A 21,885-nucleotide genomic window follows, 5' to 3' on the forward strand; every position below is an offset into this window, starting at 1 on the left:
TTTGTTTGACAGGTCATTACAAACATTTCCACGGTCGTAACATTAACGGGAAAAACATGACAGGCATCATCCTAAAATGTAATACATTGGCTATAAGAACGTTAAAGCTTCATCTGGGATTTAACACAACATCTCGACACTTACATCACAAGAAAAATAATGAAGCTAACTTTATTTTGATGAGTGTTCATTTTTTTATTAAAAAAAGTAATAATTTAACAGTTGAAAGGTTTACAAATTAAATACACTGAAATGAAAACAACTTCAGAAAATGAAGATAGTGATATTATGTCTGATCTAGCAAACAATTTAAAGTCTGTTTAGATAGGTGTGATCTAGAACCAAGCCTGTTGATTTTTACACTGTATCCTGATATGTAAAGTCTGTTTAGATAGGTGTGATCTAGAACCAAGCCTGTTGATTTTTACACTGTATCCTGATATGTAAAGTCTGTTTAGATAGGTGTGATCTAGAACCAAGCCTGTTGATTTTTACACTGTATCCTGATATGTAAAGTCTGTTTAGATAGGTGTGATCTAGAACCAAGCCTGTTGATTTTTACACTGTATCCTGATATGTAAAGTCTGTTTAGATAGGTGTGATCTAGAACCAAGCCTGTTGATTTTTACACTGTATCCTGATATGTAAAGTCTGTTTAGATAGGTGTGATCTAGAACCAAGCCTGTTGATTTTTACACTGAAGGTATCCTGATATTGACACACGTATTGAATTATGCAACAGAACGTGACAACAACAGTAATTAATGAGGCAGTCTAGACAGCACAGGTGTGTGAGTGCAGGTAGGGTAGACAGAGCAAGGGTTTGGTGGTTGTAGCCCATTTCCACCCCTTTATGTTAATTTATGAATTTATGCAAATGGTCAACACAAAATATTAAAAAATACCTGATACAATAACATGTTACGTATGTATGAGTGCATTCTAAGCAAAACGTTGTGACATTTTACAAAAAAATGTAATACCTGAATTCAAATCAAAATCCCTGAACATCATTCATTATTTTGTCCATGCAAGTAAAATGTTCATACAAAAGTGTGTGTGTGTTGAGTGGGAGGTGGTGAGAGGTACAGAGAGACAGCCTTAGATACTGTAACTATGTGAAACAGACCCCATTTAGCCAATGTGTGATTAACTAACGAGCTCACGGCATTACCAACACATACACCCCCCCCCCCACACACACACACACACACACTACCCCACACAAACATATTTGTGTAATAGTTCATAGACATTGCTTCGGTAAAAGTCCATTCATGCCAATAAAGCATTAATTGAATATTGAATAGAGACAGAGACAAATAATGATTAAGAGCGAATGATGAATGATATGCTCAACAAGACATGGACCACACAAGAATAGATCATAATATATACTGTAGCCTACAGAGCCATCATATGTGGTATACTATATGAAATTTGAAACTGAAAATGTGAAAGATATGATAAAAGTATGACGTGAAAAATGCAATGGTATTTTCTGAGTAGAGCTTTAGTGACACTAGCACAGTGCAGAGGGTAGAAGTAGACAGTTGGACAAAGCCATCTGGCATCAGAGCTCTCTCACACTACAGTATTTGGCTATGGACCTAACACACCCCTCCCTCTGTTCTGTGTAAACACACACAGTCAATGCATGCACTCCCGTACTTACACCCACACATACACCTTCACATGCATACATGCACTCATACAGCTCACACTTTCAAATGCCTGCCGTCACACGTCACACCCTCATGCAATCATCCTCACTCGTAAACAAACACAGTGGCTTGCAAAATATTCACCCCCCTTGGCATTTTTCCTATTTTGTTGCCTTACAACCTGGAATTAAAATATATATTTTTTTGGGGGGGGGGTTGTATCATTTGATTTACACAACATGCTTACCAACGGGTCATTAAAAACTGTAACATCTTATTCTTCACGGAGTCGTGGCTGAACGACGACATACAGTTGGCTGGTTATACGATATACTGTCAGGATAGAACAGCGACGTCAGGTAAGACAAGGGACAGCGGTCTATGTATTTTTGTAAACAACAGCTGGTGCACGATATCTAAGGAAGTCTCGAGCTATTGCTCGCCTGAGGTAGAGTTTCTCATGATAAGCTGCAGACCACATTACCTACCGAGAGAGTTTTCTTCTATATTCTTTGTAGCTGTTTACATACCACCACAGTCAGAGGCTGGCACTAAGATAGCATTGAATGAGCTGTATTCTGCCATAAAAAAAACAAGAAAACGCTCAACCCGAGGCAGCGCTCCTAGTAGCTGGGACTTTAATGCAGGGAAACTTAAATCAGTTTTACCAAATTTCAATCAGCATGTTAAATGTGCAACCAGAGGGAAAAGAACTCTGGACCACCTATACTCCACATACAAAGATGCATACAAAGCTCTCCCTCGCCCTACATTTGGCAAATCTGACCATAATTCCATCCTCCTGATTCCTGCTTACAAGCAAAAATTAAAGCAGGAAGCACCAGTGGCTAGATCAATAAAAAAGTGGTCAGATGACGCGAATACTAAGCTACAGGACTTTTTTGCTAGCACAGACTGGAATATGTTCCAGGATTCCTCCAATGGCATTGAGGAGTACACCACATCTGTCATTGTATACATCAATAAGTGCATTGATGACGTCGTCCCCACAGTGACCGTATGTACATACCCCAACCAGAAGCCATGGATTACAGGCAGCATCCGCACCAAGCTAAAGGCTAGAGCTGCCACTTTCAAGGAGTGGGACTCTAACCCGGAAGCTTATAAGAAATCCCACTATGCCCTCCGACGAACCATCAAACAGGCAAAGCGTCAACACAGGACTAAGATTGAGTCGTACTACACCGGCTCTGACGCTCGTCGGATGTGGCAGGGCCGGCAAACCATTACAGACTACAAAGGGAAGCACAGCCGAGAGCTGCCCAGTGACACGAGCCTACCGGACGAGCTAAAGTACTTCTATGCTCGCTTCAAGGCAAATAACACTTGAGAGCACCAGCTGTACCGGAAGACTGTGTAATCACGCTCTCCGCAGCCGATGTGAATTAGACCTTTAGACAGGTCAACATTCACAAAGCCGCAGGACCAGATGGATTACCAGGACGTGTACTGTGAGCATGCGCTGACCAACTGGCAAGTGTCTTCACTGACATTTTCAACCTCTCCCTGTCCGAGTCTGTAATACCAACATGTTTTAAGCAGACCACCATAGTGCCTGTGCCCAAGAACACTAAGGTAACCTGCTTAAATGACTACCGATCCGTAGTACTCACGTCTGTAGCCATGAAGTTCTTTGAAAAGCTGGTCATGGCTCACATCAACACCATCATCCCAGAAACACTAGACCCACTCCAACTTGTATACCGCCCCAACAGATCCACAGATGATGCAGTCTCTATTGGACTCTACACTGCCCTTTCCCACCTAGGACAAAAGGGACACCTATGTGAGAATGCTATTCATTGACTACAGCTCAGCGTTCAACACCATAGTGCCCTCAAAGCTCATCAATAAGCTAAGGACCCTGGACTAAACACCTCCCTCTGAAACTGGATCCTGGACTTCCTGACGTGCCGCCCCCAGGTGGTAATGGTAGGTAACAACACACGCTGATCCTCAACACAGGGGCCCCTCAGGGGTGCGAGGTCAGCCCCCTCCTGTACTCCCTGTTCACTCATGACTACATGGCCAGGCACTCCGATGACACAACAGTGGTAGGCCTGATCACCGACAACAACGAGACAGCCTGTAGGGAGGAGGTCAAAGACCTGGCCGTGTGGTGCCAGGACAACAACCTCTCTCTCAACGTGATCAAGTCAAAGGAGATGATTGTGGACTACAGGAAAAAGAGGACCAAGCACACCCCCATTCTCATCGACGGGACTGCAGTGGAGCAGGTTGAGAGCTTCAAGTTCCAACAAACTAACATGGTCCAAGCACCATGACAGTCGTGAAGCGGGCATGACAAAACCTATTCCCCCTCAGGAGACTGGCATGGGTCCTCAGATCCTCAAAAGGTTCTACAGCTGTACCATCGAGAGCAGCCTGACTTTTTGCATCACTGCCTGGTATGGCAACTGCTCGACCTCCGACTGCAAGGCACTACAGAGGGTAGTGCAAACGGCCCAGTATGTCACTGGGGCCAAGCTTCCTGCCATCCAGTACCTCTATACCAGGCGGTGTCAGAGGAAGGCCCTAAAAATGGTCAAAGACTCCAGCCAACCTAGTCATAGACTGTTCTCTCTGCTTCCACATGGCAAGCGTTACCGGAGCGCCAAGTCTAGGTCCAAGAGGCTTCTAAACAGCTTCTACCCCCAAGCCATAAGACTCCTGAACATCTAGTCAAATGGCTACCCAGACTATTCGCATTGCCCCCCCCCCCTCCTCTCCACACCACTGCTACTCTCTGTTGTCATCTATGCATATTTCTTTACTGCTGCTCTTTAATTACTTGTTACTTTTATTTCTTATTCTTATCCGTACTTTATGAAACTGCACTGTCGGTTAGGGGCTCGTAAGTAAGCATTTCACTGTTAGGTCTACACCTGTTGTATTCGGCGCATGTGACTTTGAAGATGCAAAATATTTTTTATTGTGACATAAACAAGAAAAAAAATGAAAACTTCAGCGTGCATAACTATTCACCCACCTGAAGTCAATACTTTGTAGAGCCACCTTTTGCAGCAATTACAGCTGCATGTCTCTTTGGGTATGCCTCTATAAGCTTGGCACATCTAGCCACTGGGATTTTTGCCCATTCTTACAAAACTGCTCCAGCTCCTTCAAGTTGGATGTGTTCTGCTGGTGTACTGCAAGCTTTAAGTCATACCACAGATTCTCAATTGGATTGAGGTCTGGGCTTTGACTAGGCCATTCCAAGACATTTAAATGTTTCCCCTTAAACCACTCGAGTGTTGCTTTAGCAGTATGCTTAGGGTCATTGTCCTGCTGGAAGGTGAACCTCCGTCACAGTCTCAAATCCCTGGGAGACTGAAACAGGTTTCCCTCAAGAATTTCCCTGTATTTAGTAACATCTATAATTCCTTAAATTCTGACCAGTTTCCCAGTCCCTTTTGATGAAAAACATCCCCACAGCCTGATGCTGCCACCACCATGCTTCGCTGTGAGGATGGTGTTCTCGGGGAAATGAGAGGTGTTGGGTCTGCGCCAGACATAGTGTTTTCCTTGATGTCCAAAAAGCATTTTTTTTTGTCTCATCTGACCAATGTACCTTCTTCCATATGTTTGGGGGAGTCTCCCACATGCCTTTTGGCGAACACCAAACGTGTTTGCTTATTTCTTTCTTTAAGCAATGGATTTTTTTATGGCCACTTTCGTAAAGCCCAGCTCTGTGGAGTGTACAGCTTAAAGTGATCCTATGGACAGATACTCCAATCTCCGCTGTGGAGCTTTGCAACTCCTTCAGGGTTATCTTTGGTCTCTTTGTTGCCTCTCTGATTAATGCCCTCCTTGCAAGGTCCATGAGTTTTGGTGGGCGGCCCTCTCTTGGCAGGTTTGTTGTGGTGCCATATCACTTCTATTTTTTAATCATGGATTTAATGGTGCTCCGTGGGATGTTCAAAGATATTTTTTATAACCCAACCCTGATCTGTACTTCTCCACAACTTTGTCCCTGACCTGTTTGGAGAGCTCCTTGCCGCTTGCTTGGTGGTGCCCCTTGCTTGGTGGTGCCCCTTGCTTAGTGGTGTTGCAGACTCTGGAGCCTTTCAGAACAGGTGTATATATACTGAGATCATGTGATAGATCATGTGACACTTAGATTGCACACAGGTGGACTTTATTTAACTAATTGTGTGACTTCTGAAGGTAATTGGTTGCACCAGATCTTATTTAGGGGCTTCATAGCAAAGGGGGTGAATATATATGCACGCACCACTTTTCAGTATTTAAATTTTTATACTTTCTTGAAACAAGTCATTTTTTCCATTTCATGGACTAATATCGGATTCTGCAGTGAGACTGTGAGAGCATGTTTGCTTACACACACACACACACACACACACACACACACACACACACACACACACACACACACACACACACACACACACACACACTAACAAATACACATGCACACCTCAGTGTGTGACCCCGGGTCTTATTCTGTTGGTCCTGTCTGCGCCAGGGCTATGAATGGCCTGTCTCCATGGTAACCAGGCTGCCATTGTATTAACAGGGTCACCTGGAAGACTACCACTTATTTTTCTGAAGATGGGAGGATGAGAAAAAAGTCTGCTGAATGGACACACGCGTCAACATAAATATGACACACACACAGATTTTCTCCATAGAGTGAGAGTAAGACAGATCCCTGGAGTGCAGTTGACCTTTCTCTTACCCTTATCTGGGTTTTTGTGTGTTTGTTTGTGTGTGTGTGTGTGTGTGTGTGTGTGTGTGTGTGTGTGTGTGTGTGTGTGTGTGTGTGTGTGTGTGTGTGTGTGTGTCTGAGACTCTTGAGACCACGTTAGTGTATTACTGTAGATGTAATTTCCGATGGACTCATTACAACAATTATTATTGATTAATGTTTATGGTCTATTACAGCCATACTCATCGGGGTCAATACAGGGTCAATACGGGGTCAATGTAATGCGGTTGAGAATTGTAATAGTAGCATACAGAAGGTGCAGTTTTTGAAGTTTGTTAGTGCATTGGCAGTTTTCTTCTTGTTAAGTATTTCATAGACAGACACGAGATTTACACATATACTGTACATTTAGCGAAACACACACGCACAATGCCTCCACAATGCCTCCACAGAGTAGGATGGCTCTCAGGAGTGCAGACCTTTCTCTTACCCTCATCTGTGCTCCATAGATCACGCCTGGAGCAATCTTTTGCTCTGTGCTCGCAGCAGTCCCCTGTGAGGTGGTCTGGCCATGCACTTTATTGACTGTGGTGTGTGTGTGTGTGTGTGGGTGCGGATGCGTGTGCGTGTGTGTGTGCATGCGTGTGTGCGTGTGTGTGCGTGTGTGTGCATGTGTGCGTGTGTGCGTGTGAAACGAGGTCCGGGGAAATACCAGTATTGCTATACTTGTTAGTGTTGTGGCAAGGAAACAAAACACGAGGCGGGTTGAACTGTTGGAAACAAACATCATGTTGTCATCCAGAGTTATAGCACACACTAACTGCTAAATGACTAAAATGTATAATAGCGCACAATATTTTACATACAGCAGGTTTTTAAAGGACCAAAGAATTAGGTCTGCTTCATGTTTTCATTTTTTGCCAAGGAAAAACTATCTTGATAGTGGTATTGTACAGGCCCTACACATTACAACAATTATTATTGGTTTATGTTTATGGTCTATTATCACCTCTGTGTGTTTATCTGAGATGATTTTAATGGGTTCTTTCTCTCCCTCTTTCCTCCATCCTTTCCTCCATCCTTTCCTCACTCCTTTCCTCCATCCTTTCCTCACTCCTTTCCTACATCCTTTCCTCCATCCTTTCCTCACTCCTTTCCTCCATAATTTCCTCCATCCTATCCTCACTCCTTTCCTCACTCCTTTCCTCCATCCTTCTGTTACTATTGTTATCTCCTCTCCTTTATTCCCCTTTAATCTCACCCTTAACCATCACCTACCTTTTTTTCTCATAACTTCCTCCCTCCCCCTTTCTTCCTGCCCCGTTTCCCTCTCTGCCCCAGACTCATCCCCCTCCACCCCCCAGCCCAGCGACTCCACCCCTGCCCCTCCTGCCCTACCAAGGCCCTCCTCTCTAGCACCCCCGGTGGCAGTGGTGGGTAGTGGTGGTGGTAGTGGTGAGACAGGGAAGTACTGCTGTCTGTGTGGAGCATGGTTCAACAACCCTCTGATGGCCCAGCAACACTATGAGGGGAAAAAACATCGCAGGAACGCAGCCAGAGCACAACTACTGGAGCAGCTAGCTGGCAGTCTGGACGCTACCGAAACTACAGGTGAGGAGACAAGGGCTATAGGTCAGGGGACAGGTGTTAAGGTGTTATTAAGGGTTAAAGTTAGGCTTACCAGCACTACAAGGGGAATAAACATTACAGGAACACATCATGATATTACTGGAGCAACTGGCAGGACATTTGGACTGTAGAAGTACTTTACGATCCATTTGTATAATATAGGATTATATTACTTTATAACAAATCAAAGTGTATTTGTCACGTGCGCCAAATACAACAGGTGTAGACCTTACAGTGAAATGCTTACTTACAGGCTCTAAACAATAGTGCAAAAAAGGTATTAGGTGAACAATAGGTAAGTAAATAAATAAAACAACAGTAAAAGGACAAGCTATATACAGTAGCGAGGCAATAAAAGTATCGAGGCTACATACAGACACCGGTTAGTCAGGCTGATTGAGGTAGTATGTACATGTAGATATGGTTAAAGTGACTATGCATATATGATGAACAGAGAGTAGCGTAAAAGAGGGGTTGGCAGGTGGTGGGTGGCGGGACACAATGCAAATAGCCCGGTTAGCCAATGTGCGGGAGCACTGGTTGGTCGGCCCAATTGAGGTAGTATGTACATGAATGTATAGTTAAAGTGATTAGGCATATATGATAAACAGAGAGTAGCAGCAGTGTAAAAGAGGGGTTGGGGAGGCACACAATGCAAATAGTCTGGGTAGCCATTTGATTACCTGTTCAGGAGTCTTATGGCTTCGGGGTAAAAACTGTTTAGAAGCCTTTTTGTCCTAGACTTGGCACTCTGGTACCGCTTGCCATGCGGTAGTAGAGAGAACAATCTATGACTGGGGTGGCTGGGGTCTTTGACAATTGTTAGGGCCTTCCTCTGACACCGCCTGGTGTAGAGGTCCTGGATGACAGGCAGCTTTGCCCCAGTGATGTGCTGGGCCGTACGCATTACCCTCTGTAGTGCCTTGCGGTCGGAGGCCGAGCAGGCAGTGATGCAACCAGTCAGGATGCTCTCAATGTTGCAGTTTTAGAACCTTTTGAGGATCTCAGGACCCATGCCAAATCTTTTTAGTTTCCTGAGGGGGGAATAGGCTTTGTCGTGCCCTCTTCACGACTGTCTTGGTGTGTTTGGACCATTCTAGTTTGTTGTTGATATGGACACCAAGGAACTTGAAGCTCTCAACCTGCTCCACTACAGCCCCGTCTATGAGAATGGGGGCGTACTCGGTCCTCCTTTTCCTGTAGTCCACAATCATCTCCTTAGTCTTGGTTACGTTGAGGGAGAGGTTGTTATTCTGGCACCACCCGGCCAGGTCTCTGACCTCCTCCCTATAGGCTGTCTTGTCATTGTCGGTGATCAGGCCTACCACTGTTGTGTCATCTGCAAACTTAATGATGGTGTTGGAGTTGTGCCTGGCCATGCAGCCGTGGGTGAACAGGGAGTACAGGTGGGGACTGAGCACGCACCCCTGGGGAGCTCCAGTGTTGAAGATCAGCGTGGCAGATGTGTTGCTACCTACCCTTTCCACCTGGGGGCGGCCCGTCAGGAAGTCCAGGATCCAGTTGCAGAGGGAGGTGTTTAGTCCCAGGATCCTTAGCTTAGTGATGAGCTTTGAGGGCACTATGGTGTTGAACGCTGAGCTGTAGTCAATGAATAGCATTCTCACATAAGTGTTCCTTTTATCCAGGCGTTTTGTGTCCAGGTGTTGTCCAGGTGTTTTATGAACCACTTACAGTATTTGTTGTTTTTTAAAAGGTTTATGAATAAGATTGGACTTTTGCATCACACTCAAAATGAACTGCAACACTTAAAAGACCAAACAAGTGCTGTTCATTTGGCATTTTATATAATTTGATATTTTTCTTATTTTGCAGACGCTCTAATCCAGAGTGACTTTCTGTAGTGATTAGTATTGGTCCTTCGTGGGAATCAAACACACAACCCTGTCGTTGCAATCACTATGCTCTACCAACTGGCTCTACCAGCCACATGGGACCTCACTCACTCACTCACTCACTCACTCACTCACTCACTCACTCACTCACTCACTCACTCACTCACTCACTCACTCACTCAAATTCACAGCAACAAAGAGTGATCAAATTTGGATCCTACATCTGTACATAACTTGACATTAATTATGTTGGCAGAATGGCTTGTTATGAGCTGTTTCCATGGTGAACGGCTTGAGTGTTATTTTCCTATCACACACACACACAAAAAATTAGGGGATAGCTGTTCCGGTTGAGTGCTTTGTGTGCCCCTGATGCCACTCAATCAAGACTAATATGATAATAATAATCAGATATGAGTGAGTGACTGCAACTATATGTTTACACAGTGTATTATCTAACACTGTGTTATGTCATAGTGATGTAGTGACTGAGGCTGGATCAGCAAGAGTGGGACTTGAACCAGAGACCCTCTAGTTAACGGAGTAATATTTGGCTAACAGCCACAGCAAGGGCCTGATTAGGGTTGCAACGGGTGGGTATATAACTGGAAACGTTCTAAGTTTACCAGTAAACTAAACTCAGCAAAAAAAGAAAGGTCCCTTTTTCAGGACCCTGTCTTTCAAAGATAATTTGTAAAAATCCAAATAACTTCACAGATCTTCATTGTAAAGGGTTTAAACACTGTTTCCCATGCTTGTTCAATGAACCATAAACAATTAATGAACATGCACCTGTGGAACAGGTAGCCAATTAAGGTCACAGTTATGAAAACGTAGGACACTAAAGAGGCCTTTCTACTGACTCTGAAAAACACCAATAGAAAGATGCCCAGGGTCCCTGCTCATCTACATGAACGTGCCTTAGGCATGCTGCAAGGAGGCATGCGGACTGCAGATGTGGCCAGGGCAATAAATTGCAATTTCCTTACTGTGAGACGCCTAAGACAGCGCTACAGGGAGACAGGATGGACAGCTCAATCAATCAGTCAAATGTATTTATTAAGCCCTTCTTACATCAGCTGATGTCACAAAGTGCTGTACAGAAGCCCAGCCCAAACCCAGCCCAAACAGCAAGCAATGCAGGTGTAGAAGCACAGTGGCTAGGAAAATCTCCCTAGAAAGGCCAGAACCTAGGAAGAAACCTAGAGGGGAACCAGGCTATGAAGGGTGGCCAGTCCTCTTCTGGCTGTGCCGGGTGGAGATTATAACAGAACGTGGCCAAGATGTTCAAATGTTCATAGATGACCAGCAGGGTCAAATAATAATAATCACAGTGGTTGTCGAGGGCACAACAGGTCCGCACCTCAGGAGTAAATGTCAGTTGGCTTATCATAGCCGATGATTCAGAGTATCTCTAGCACGTCCGGTGAAGAGGTCAGGGTTCCATAGCCGCAGGCAGAACAGTTGAAACTGGAGCAGCAGCATGGCCAGGTGGACTGGGGAAACAAGGAGTCATCAGGCCAGGTAGCCCTGAGGCATGGTCCTAGGGCTCAGGTCCTCCTAGAGAGATAACGAAAGAAAGAACGAGAGAAAGAAAAAGAGAGAGAGAATTAGAGAGAGCATACTTAAATTCACACAGGACACCGGATAAGACAGGAGAAATACTCCAGATATAACAGACTGACCCAAGCCCCCCGACACATAAACTACTGCAGCATAAATACTGGAGGCTGAGACAGGAGGGGTCTCGAGACACTGTGGCCTCATCCGACGATACCCCCGGACAGGGCCAAACAGGCAGGATATAACCCCACCCACTTTGCCAAAGCACTGCCCCCACACCACTAGAGGGATAGCTTCAACCACCAACTTACCATCCTGAGACAAGTCCTAGTATAGCCCACAAAGATCTCCGCCACGGTACAACCCTTGGGGTGGCGCCCACCCGGACAGGAAGATCACGTCAATGACTCAACCCACTCAAGTGATGCACCCCTCCTAGGGACGGCATGGAAGAGCACCAGTAAGCCAGTGACTCAGCCCCTGAAATAGGGTTAGAGGCAGTGAATCCCAGTGGAGAGAGGGGAACCGGCCAGGCAGAGAGAGCAAGGGCGGTTCGTTGCTCCAGTGCCTTTCCGTTAACCTTCACACTCCTTGGCCAGACTACACTCAATCATAGGACCTACTGAAGAGATGAGTTTTCAATAAAGACTTAAAGGTTGAGCCTGAGTCTGCGTCTCTCACATAGGTAGGCAGACCATTCCATAAAAATTTAGCTCTATAGGAGAAAGACCTGCCTCCAGCTGTTTGCTTAGAAATTCTGATCGCAGTTGCTTTTTTTGCTGAGTTTACCAGAATTTTGGTATCTTTCAAGGATTTTATGTGGCCCTTTTAGACACTTCAGATTTTCACAGGTGTCTGTAATTATCTCTGGCCCTCTGTGTGGCCTTATCACTTATCGCGTATATATAAAATCATTAAATTAGATGATTTTGGGATAAAAAAATTATGTATGTAAAACATCCTAAATATAAACTGAGTGAAGAAAACATTAAGAACACCTGCTCTTTCCATGACATAGACTGACCAGGTGAATCCAGGTGAAAGCTATGATCCCTTATTGATGTCACTTGTTCATCTACACTTCAATCAGTGTAGATGAAGGGGAGGAGACTGGTTTGATAAGGATTTTTAAGCCTTGAGAAAATTAAGACATGGATTGTGTATGTGTGCCATTCAGAGGGTGAATGGGCAAGACAAAACATTTAAGTGCCTTTGAACGGGGTATTGTAGTACTGTAGGTGCCAGGTGCACCGGTTTGTGTCAAGAACTGCAACACTGCTGGGTTTTTTACATTCAACAGTTTCCCGTTTGTATCAAGAATGGTCCACCACCCAAAGGACATCCAGCCAACTTGACACAACTGTGGGAAGCATTGGAGTCAACATGGGCCAGCATCCCTGTGGAATGCTTTCGACACCTTGTAGATTCCATGCCCCGACGGATGAGGCTGTTCTGAGGGAGAAAAGGGGGGTGCAACTCAATATTAGTAAGGTGTTCTTAATGTTTTGTACCCATCAACTTGGTGAAAACATTTGGTGTTTAATATGAGGGTTTCAGCATGAACATTTTGCCATCATTAAGTTTGCTGACGACACAGCGGTGGTAGGCCAGATCACCAACAACGAAGAGACAGCCTATAGGGATGGGGTACTGCCAGGACAACATCCTCCTCCCTCAACTTGAGAAAGACAAAGGACATGATCGTAGACTAGAGGAAAAGATGGGCTGGGTTTCAAGTCCTTGGTGTCCACACCCCCAACAAACTATCATGGTCTAAACACACCAAGAAAGTCGTGAAGAGGGCACGACAAAGCCTTTTCCCCCTCCGGAGATTGAAAATATTTGTCATGGGGCCCCACATCGTCAAAAGGTTCTACAGCTGCACCATTGAGAGCATCCTGAGTGGTTGTATCACCGCCTGGTATGGCAACTGCTCGGCATCCGACCATAAGCGCTACAGAGGGCAGTGCGTACAGCCCAGTACATCACTGGGGCCAAGTTTCCTGCCATCCAGGACCTATATACATGGAGGTGTCAGAGGAAGGCCCAAAAAATTGTCAAAGATACCTGTCACCCAAGTCATGGAATGTTCTCTTTGCTACCGCACGGCAAGCGATACCGGAGCGGCAAGTCTAGGTCCAAGAGGCTCCTTAACAGCTTCTACCCTCAAGCCATAAGACTGTTGAACAATTAATCAAATGGCCACCCGGACTATTTACATTGACCCTCACTTTTGTTTTTACACTGCTGCTACCTGCTGTTTATTATTTATGCATAGTCATTTATTTTTTATTTTATTTTACCTTTATTTAACCAGGTAAGCTAGTTGAGAACAAGTTCTCATTTACAACTGCAACCTGGCCAAGATAAAGCAAAGCAGTGTGACACAAACAACAACACAGAGTTACACATGGAATAAACAAACGTACAGTCAATAACACAATAGAAAGTCTATATACCGTGTGTGCAAATGAAGTAAGATTAGGGAGGTAAGGCAATAAATAATTACAATTTAGCAAATAAACACTGGAGTGATAGATGTGCGGAAGATGAATGTGCAAGTAGAGATAATGGGGTGCAAAGGAGCAACAAAAAAATACATAAAAAAATAAATAACAATATGGGGATGACGTAGTTGGATGGGCTATTTACAGATGGGCTATGTACAGGTGCAATGATCTGTAAGTTGCTCTGATAGCTGATGCTTAAAGTTAGTGAGGGAGATATGAGTCTCCAGCTTCAGTGATTTTTGCAATTTGTTCCAGTCATTGGCAGCAGAGAACTGGAAGGAAAGGTGGCCAAAGGAGGAATTGGCTTTGGGAGTGACCAGTGAAATATACCTGCTGGAGCGCGTGCTACGGGTGGGTGCTGCTATGGTGACCAGTGAGCTGAGATAAGGTGGGGCTTTACCTCGCAAAGACGTATAGATGACCTGGAGCCAGTGGGTTTGGCGACGAATATGAAGCGAGGGCCAGCCAACGAGAGCATACAGGTCGCACTGGTGGGTAGTATATGGGGCTTTGGTGACGAAACGGATGGCACTGTGATAGACTGCATCCAATTTGCTGAGTAGAGTGTTGAAAGCTATTTTGTAATCGGTTGAAGGGCATGCATTTAGTTTTACTTGCATTTAAGAGCAGTTGGAGGCCACGGAAGGAGAGTTGTATGGCATTGAAGCTAGTCTGGAGGTTAGTTAACACAGTGTCCAAAGAAGGGCCAGAAGTATACAGAATGGTGTCGTCTGCGTAGAGGTGGATCAGAGAATCACCTGCCGCAAGAGCGACATCATTGATGTATACAGAGAAAAGAGTCGGCCCGAGAATTGAACCCTGTGGCACCCCCATAGAGACTGCCAGAGGTTCGGACAACAGGCCCTCCGATTTGACACACTGAACTCTATCTGAGAAGTAGTTGGTGAACCAGGCGAGGCAGTCATTTGAGAAACCAAGGCTGTTGAGTCTGCCGATAAGAATCCAGTGATTGACAGAGTCGAAAGCCTTGGCCAGGTCGATGAATACGGCTGCACAGTATTGTGTTTTGTCGATGGCGTTTATGATATCGTTTAGGACCTTGAGCATGGCTGAGGTGCACCCATGACCAGCTCGGAAACCAGATTGCATAGCGGAGAAGGTACGGTGGGATTCTAAATGGTCGGTGATCTGTTTGTTAACTTGGCTTTCGAAGACCTGAGAAAGGCAGGGTAGGATAGATATAGGTCTGTAACAGTTTGGGTCTAGGGTGTCTCCCCCTTTGAAGAGAGGGATGACCGCGGCAGCTTTCCAATCTTTAGGGATCTCAGACGATACAAAGGAGAGGTTGAACAGGCTAGTAATAGGGGTTGCAACAATTGCGGCGGATAATTTTAGAAAGAGAGGGTCCAGATTGCCTAGCCCAGCTGGTTTGTAGGGGTCCAGATTTTGCAGCTCTTTCAGAACATAAGCTATCTGGATTTGGGTGAAGGAGAAATGGGGAGGCTTGGGCAAGTTGCTGTGGGTTGTTCAGAGCTGTTGACCGGGGTAGGGATAGCCAGGTGGAAAGCATGGCCAGCCGTAGAAAAATGCTTATTGAAATTCTCGATTATCATAGATTTATCGGTGTGGGCAGGTTGGTCAGGATGATATCTATGAGGGTGGCCGAGTTTACGGATTTGGGGTTGTACCTGGTAGGTTCCATGATCATTTGGGTGAGATTGAGGGCATCTAGCTTAGATTGTAAGATGGCCGGGGTGTTAAGCATATCCCAGTTTAGGTCACCTAACAGTGCAAACTCTGAAGATTAATGGGGGAGCAATTAATACACATATGGTGTCCAGGGCGCAGCTGGGGGCTGGGCGGGGGAATAGTTGTGGATGGAAATTTCAGATTTTTTGGTGGCCTTCCTAAGCCAGGATTCAGACACAGCTAGGACATCAGGGTTGGCGGAGTGTGCTAAAGCAGTGGGGGAAAAAAACTTAGGGAGGAGGCTTCTGATGTTAACATGCATGACACCAAGGCTTTTACGGTTACAGAAGTCAACAAATGATAGCGCCTGGGGAATAAGAGTGGAACTGGGGGCTGCAGGGCCTGGGTTAACCTCTACATCACCAGAGGAACAGAGGAGGAGTAGGATAAGGGTACGGCTAAAGGCTATAAGAACTGGTCGTCTAGTGCATTGGGGACAGAGAATAAAAGGAGCAGAATAGATTCAAGGCATAATGTACAGACAAGGGTATGGAAGGATGTGAGTACAGTGGAGGTAAACCTATGCGTTGCGTGATGATGAGAGAGGTTTCGTCCATAGAGGCATCAATTAACATAGGTGAGGTCTCCGCATGTGTGTGGGATGGGACGAAAGAGCTATCTAAGGCAATTTGAGTGGGACTGAGGGCTCGACGGTGAAATAAAGCAATAATAACTAGCCAGTTGACAAGGCATATTGACATTAGAGAGAGGCATAAAGCAATCACAGCCGAGTGATCATAGGGTCAAAAGAGTAGCAATAGGTGAGACAGGGTGCTGTACGGTATTCACTACTGCACTGGGCGAGCAGGGGACACAACATTCAGAAATTTACTATAAACTATTTACTATAAACTCATGGTTACTCTTGGGCAATATGAACAAATATAAAAATAAAAAAAACTATATACAGTATGATTAATTTAAAAAATGGTATTACTGTTTTTTACAATCACTTTGGCACTAATTTCAGAACCTTGTGGTCATTTTTCAAAACTCTAGACACATAACTCAAAACGGTCATCTGTAAGGGTCTTGTGTGTAGCTGGTGTAGAGAGTCAGGCGCAGGACAGCAGATATGAGTAGAACAACACCAGGTCTGTAATGGTCCTGTGTGTAGCTGGTGTAGAGAGTCAGGCGCAGGACAGCAGATATGAGTAGAACAACACCAGGTCTGTAAGGGTCCTGTGTGTAGCTGGTGTAGAGAGTCAGGCGCAGGACAGCAGATATGAGTAGAACAACACCAGGTCTGTAAGGTCCTGTGTGTAGCTGGTGTAGAGAGTCAGGCGCAGGACAGCAGATATGAGTAGAACAACACCAGGTCTGTAAGGGTCCTGTGTGTAGCTGGTGTAGAGAGTCAGGCTCAGGACAGCAGATATGAGTAGAACAACACCAGGTCTGTAAGGGTCCTGTGTGTAGCTGGTGTAGAGAGTCAGGCGCAGGACAGCAGATATGAGTAGAACAACACCAGGTCTGTAAGGGTCCTGTGTGTAGCTGGTGTAGAGAGTCAGGCGCAGGACAGCAGATATGAGTAGAACAACACCAGGTCTGTAAGGGTCCTGTGTGTTGCTGGTGTAGAGAGTCAGGCGCAGGACAGCAGATATGAGTAGAACAACACCAGGTCTGTAAGGGTCCTGTGTGTAGCTGGTGTAGAGAGTCAGGCGCAGGACAGCAGATATGAGTAGAACAACACCAGGTCTGTAAGGGTCCTGTGTGTAGCTGGTGTAGAGAGTCAGGCGCAGGACAGCAGATATGAGTAGAACAACACCAGGTCTGTAAGGGTCCTGTGTGTAGCTGGTGTAGAGAGTCAGGCGCAGGACAGCAGATATGAGTAGAACAACACCAGGTCTGTAAGGGTCCTGTGTGTAGCTGGTGTAGAGAGTCAGGCGCAGGACAGCAGATATGAGTAGAACAACACCAGGTCTGTAAGGGTCCTGTGTGTAGCTGGTGTAGAGAGTCAGGCGCAGGACAGCAGATATGAGTAGAACAACACCAGGTCTGTAAGGGTCCTGTGTGTAGCTGGTGTAGAGAGTCAGGCGCAGGACAGCAGATATGAGTAGAACAACACCAGGTCTGTAAGGGTCCTGTGTGTAGCTGGTGTAGAGAGTCAGGCGCAGGACAGCAGATATGAGTAATCAACGTACTTTACTCAAAAAGACAAATATACAAGGTAACATCACGAGCCCACAAAGACGGACTGTATTACAATAAACAATCACTCACAAACACAACATGGGGAACAGAGGGATAAATAATAAACAAGTAATTGGTTGAGTGAAGCCAGGTGTGTAAGACAAAGACAGAACAAATGGAAAATGAAAAGTGGATCGGTGGTGGCTAGAAAGCCGGTGACGTCGACCGCCGAACGCCGCCCGGACAAGGAGAGGGACTGACTTCGGCGGAAGTCGTAACATCATCACTTATAACCTCTCTAGGGTAGGTGGCACCAAATCGTCCCACCTACGTAACAGCCAGTGTAATCCCGTGGCGCGTTATTCAAAAACCTCAAAAATGCAAAAACTTCAATTTTTCAAACATATGACTATTTTACACCATTTTAAAGACAAGACTCTCGTTAATCTAACCACACTGTCCGATTTCAAAAAGGCTTTACAACGAAAGCAAAACATTAGATTATGTCAGCAGAGTACCCAGCCAGAAATAATCAGACACCCATTTTTCAAGCTAGCATATAATGTCACATAAACCCAAACCACAGCTAAATGCAGCACTAACCTTTGATGATCTTCATCAGATGACAACCCTAGGACATTATGTTATACAATACATGCATGTTTTGTTCAATCAAGTTCATATTTATATCAAAAACCAGCTTTTTACATTAGCATGTGACTAGCATGTGACTAGCATTCCCACCGAACACTGCCGGTGAATTTACTAAATTACTCACGATAAACGTTCACAAAAAGCATAACAAATATTTTAAGAATTATAGATACAGAACTCCTCTATGCACTCGATATGTCCGATTTTAAAATAGCTTTTCGGTGAAAGCACATTTTGCAATATTCTCAGTAGATAGCCCGGCATCACAGGGCTAGCTATTTAGACACCCAGCAAGTTTAGCACTCACCAAAGTCAGATTTACTATAAGAAAAATGTTATTACCTTTGCTGTCTTCGTCAGAATGCACTCCCAGGACTTCTACTTCAATAACAAATGTTGGTTTGGTTCAAAATAATCCATAGTTATATCCAAACAGCGGCGTTTTGTTCGTGCGTTCAAGACACTATCCGAAAGGGTAAATAAGGGTGACGAGCATGGCGCAATTCGTGACAAAAAAATTCTAAATATTCCATTACCGTACTTCGAAGCATGTCAACCGCTGTTTAAAATACATTTTTATGCCATTTTTCTCATAAAAAAGCGATAATATTCCAACCAGGAATCTGCGTTTAGGTAAACAGACAAAAGAAAATAAAGCATGGGGTCGACTCGGGCACGCGCCTAAGCCCATAGTACTCTGATCGGCCACTTGCCAAAAGCGATAATGTGTTTCAGCCAGAGGCTGCCTCGATATCGTTCAGCTTTTTCCCGGGCTCTGAGAGCCTATGGGAGCCGTAGGAAGTGTCACGTTAGAGCAAAGATCCTCAGTCTTCAATAAAAAGAGCCAAACTTGTCAGACAGGCCACTTCCTGCATGGAATCTTCTCAGGTTTTGGCCTGCCATTTGAGTTCTGTTATACTCACAGACACCATTCAAACAGTTTTAGAAACTTTAGGGTGTTTTCTATCCAAAGCCAATAATTATATGCATATTCTAGTTACTGGGCAGGAGTAGTAACCAGATTAAATCGGGTACGTTTTTTATCCGGCCGTGTCAATACTGCCCCCTAGCCCTAACAGGATAACACAGGCTGTCCAATGTTCAAAACATTGCATTGTGTCACGTCCTGACCATAGTAAGTTGTTATTTTCTATGGTAGAGTAGGTCAGGGCGTGACAGGGGGGGTTTTCTAGTTTAGTTTTTCTATGTTTTGTATTTCTATGTTCATGTTCTAGTTTTGTATTTCTATGTTGGTTTTGTTTGGGATGATCTCCAATTAGAGGCAGCTGGTACTCGTTGTCTCTAATTGGAGATCATACTTAAGTAGGGTTTTTTTCCATCTGGGTTTGTGGGAGATTGTTTTTGAGTTAGTGTATGTTTCACCTCTGCGTCACGGTTTGTTGTTTTTTTGTCATTCAGTTTATTTATGTATTGCATAGTTTCACAGTATAAATAAAATGTGGAACGACACACACGCTGCACTTTGGTCCGCTCATTCCTACGACAACCGTGACAATATTTGTGCATTCATATCTTTAAAGAAACCTTGCACTTGCAGAATCATTGGTTCAAATAACTCATCTACCATGATATACCAAAGGAACATTCATTTAGATCACCCACACAGAAGATTCTGATAGTTTCACTGTGTAGTTGTTCGTACAATCATTAAATATTGTAGTAGAAAATATGACACGTTTCATTATGCTACTTCACGTAAATACATCACTGTAAAAGGACTAGTAGAGAGAATACTACAGAATTACAATAAAATCACAACAGGTTTCTTTGACTCAAAGCAATAAAAGAAAAAACTACTCTGCTTACTGTAAAGAAACAAAGGCTTGATTACTGTACTTCTATGTTCCAACCCTGTCTTATGATTTGCCAATTATCACATGATGTTTATTAGCCAAACATCTTGGGAAGAATCTTCAGGCATGGCGAATCCAGGCCTGACACTGGTCTGCCGTGATGTCATTGCATGCGTCATCCATGGCCTGGAGAAGGGTGGCTTGTTCGTGAGGGCGCCTATCATATACCTTCCACCTCCATGTGGAGAAAAATTCCTCAATCGGGTTAAGGAAAGGAGAGTATGGGGGTAAGTACAGGGTGGTAAATTGTGGTTGGGCCTGAAACCATGCTTTCACCATTTGAGCATGGTGGAACCTGACATTATCCCACACAATGACATAGGTCATGCCATCAGCTCTACAGACCTGATTAAGCTCATCAAGGAAGGTTACATTCATGTGGCTGCCTGCAACTCAATATATAGAGTATATAGAGTAGAGAGCTTTAGATGTTGTTCGACCAAACATTAGAACGGGCAAGATGAGTAATCTAAGCAACTTTGACCGTGGTATGATTGTTGATGCCAGACATGGTGATTCCAGCATCTCAGAAACAGCTGCCTTCCTGGGATTTTTACACACTACAGTCTCTAGAGTTTACAGAGAATGGTGCGATAAACTAAACACATTCAGTGAGCGGCATTTCTGTGGGCAAAAACACCTTGTTAATGACAGAGGTCAGAGGAGAATGTCCAGACTCATTCAAGCTAACAGAAAGGCCACAAATGCTCAAATAACAGCTGTTTAAAACAGTGGTGTGCAGAATGGCATCTCTTAATGTACAACACCATGAATAATTCAGGCTGTTGTGGAGGCAAAAGTGTACCTAATAAAGTGGCCTAGAGTGTACAATAATGTCAAATCTGAAAACATGGTCTGGAAAAGTGGTACATGGGACCATAGAAACAGTGTCTGATAAAGAATTATGAAATATTACATCCATAGATAATGTAGTCCAATTGGTTCATGTTCCACGGTAACTGGTGTCAATGGATCTCGTTATCCTGAAACTTTCATGATCTAAACATGGAATATTGTTTGTCAGGTTCCATAAAACTATGCATTAAGAGTAATGCAACAGTCACTTATCATTTTGAGCAGTTGTATCAATTGATAGTTAGATCATTGTAATGAAATGAATAGACAGTCATCTCAGATGTAATGTGTGAATTGCATTTTGAAATGGTAATACTTTGATGTTAAGTCATTTTGAACAGGTGATTTTAGTTTAATGAACAAATGATCTTAGCTTTATGTGTATTGTATCCAAACAATTGGAAAAAGTGTTAGAGTTTTGAAAAATGTGCATTTTGATCATTGGTTGTGAGTTTTGTGTCTAGAGTTTTGAAAAATGACATCAAGGTTCTGAAATTAGGGCCAAAGTGATTGTAAAAAACTGTAAAGTATAAATTACCAAAGGTAGGATCGAATCCCATACTGTAGATCTTCTGTTAATTACCAAAATTACAGAAGATTCCGGTAACTTTGGTAAATTACCGGTAGCTTTGCAACCCTATGCCTGACCAAGGCTGTTTTAGCCAGCTGAGCTAAAACCTATAGGTATTATCTATGGGGAGCTAAGGAAAGTCTTCAGGTCTCATGGTTAGTCATTACAGAAGTGTGTGATGG

At 44.2% G+C, this 21,885-nt stretch overlaps 1 protein-coding gene across 1 annotated transcript in view; it reads left to right on the plus strand.

The window, feature by feature from the left end:
• The window catches only part of LOC106589753 (zinc finger matrin-type protein 4), a 145,563-nt gene that overhangs the window by 96,283 nt on the left and 27,395 nt on the right, over positions 1 to 21,885 (plus strand). Inside the window, exon 5 of the mRNA XM_045710423.1 lies at positions 7,696 to 7,965. Within this exon, the coding sequence (XP_045566379.1) occupies positions 7,696 to 7,965 (270 nt within the window). The remainder of the gene's footprint in view (positions 1 to 7,695; positions 7,966 to 21,885) is intronic.

Source organism: Salmo salar, chromosome ssa28 (genome assembly GCF_905237065.1).
Source record: "Salmo salar chromosome ssa28, Ssal_v3.1, whole genome shotgun sequence".
NCBI lineage: Eukaryota > Metazoa > Chordata > Actinopteri > Salmoniformes > Salmonidae > Salmo > Salmo salar.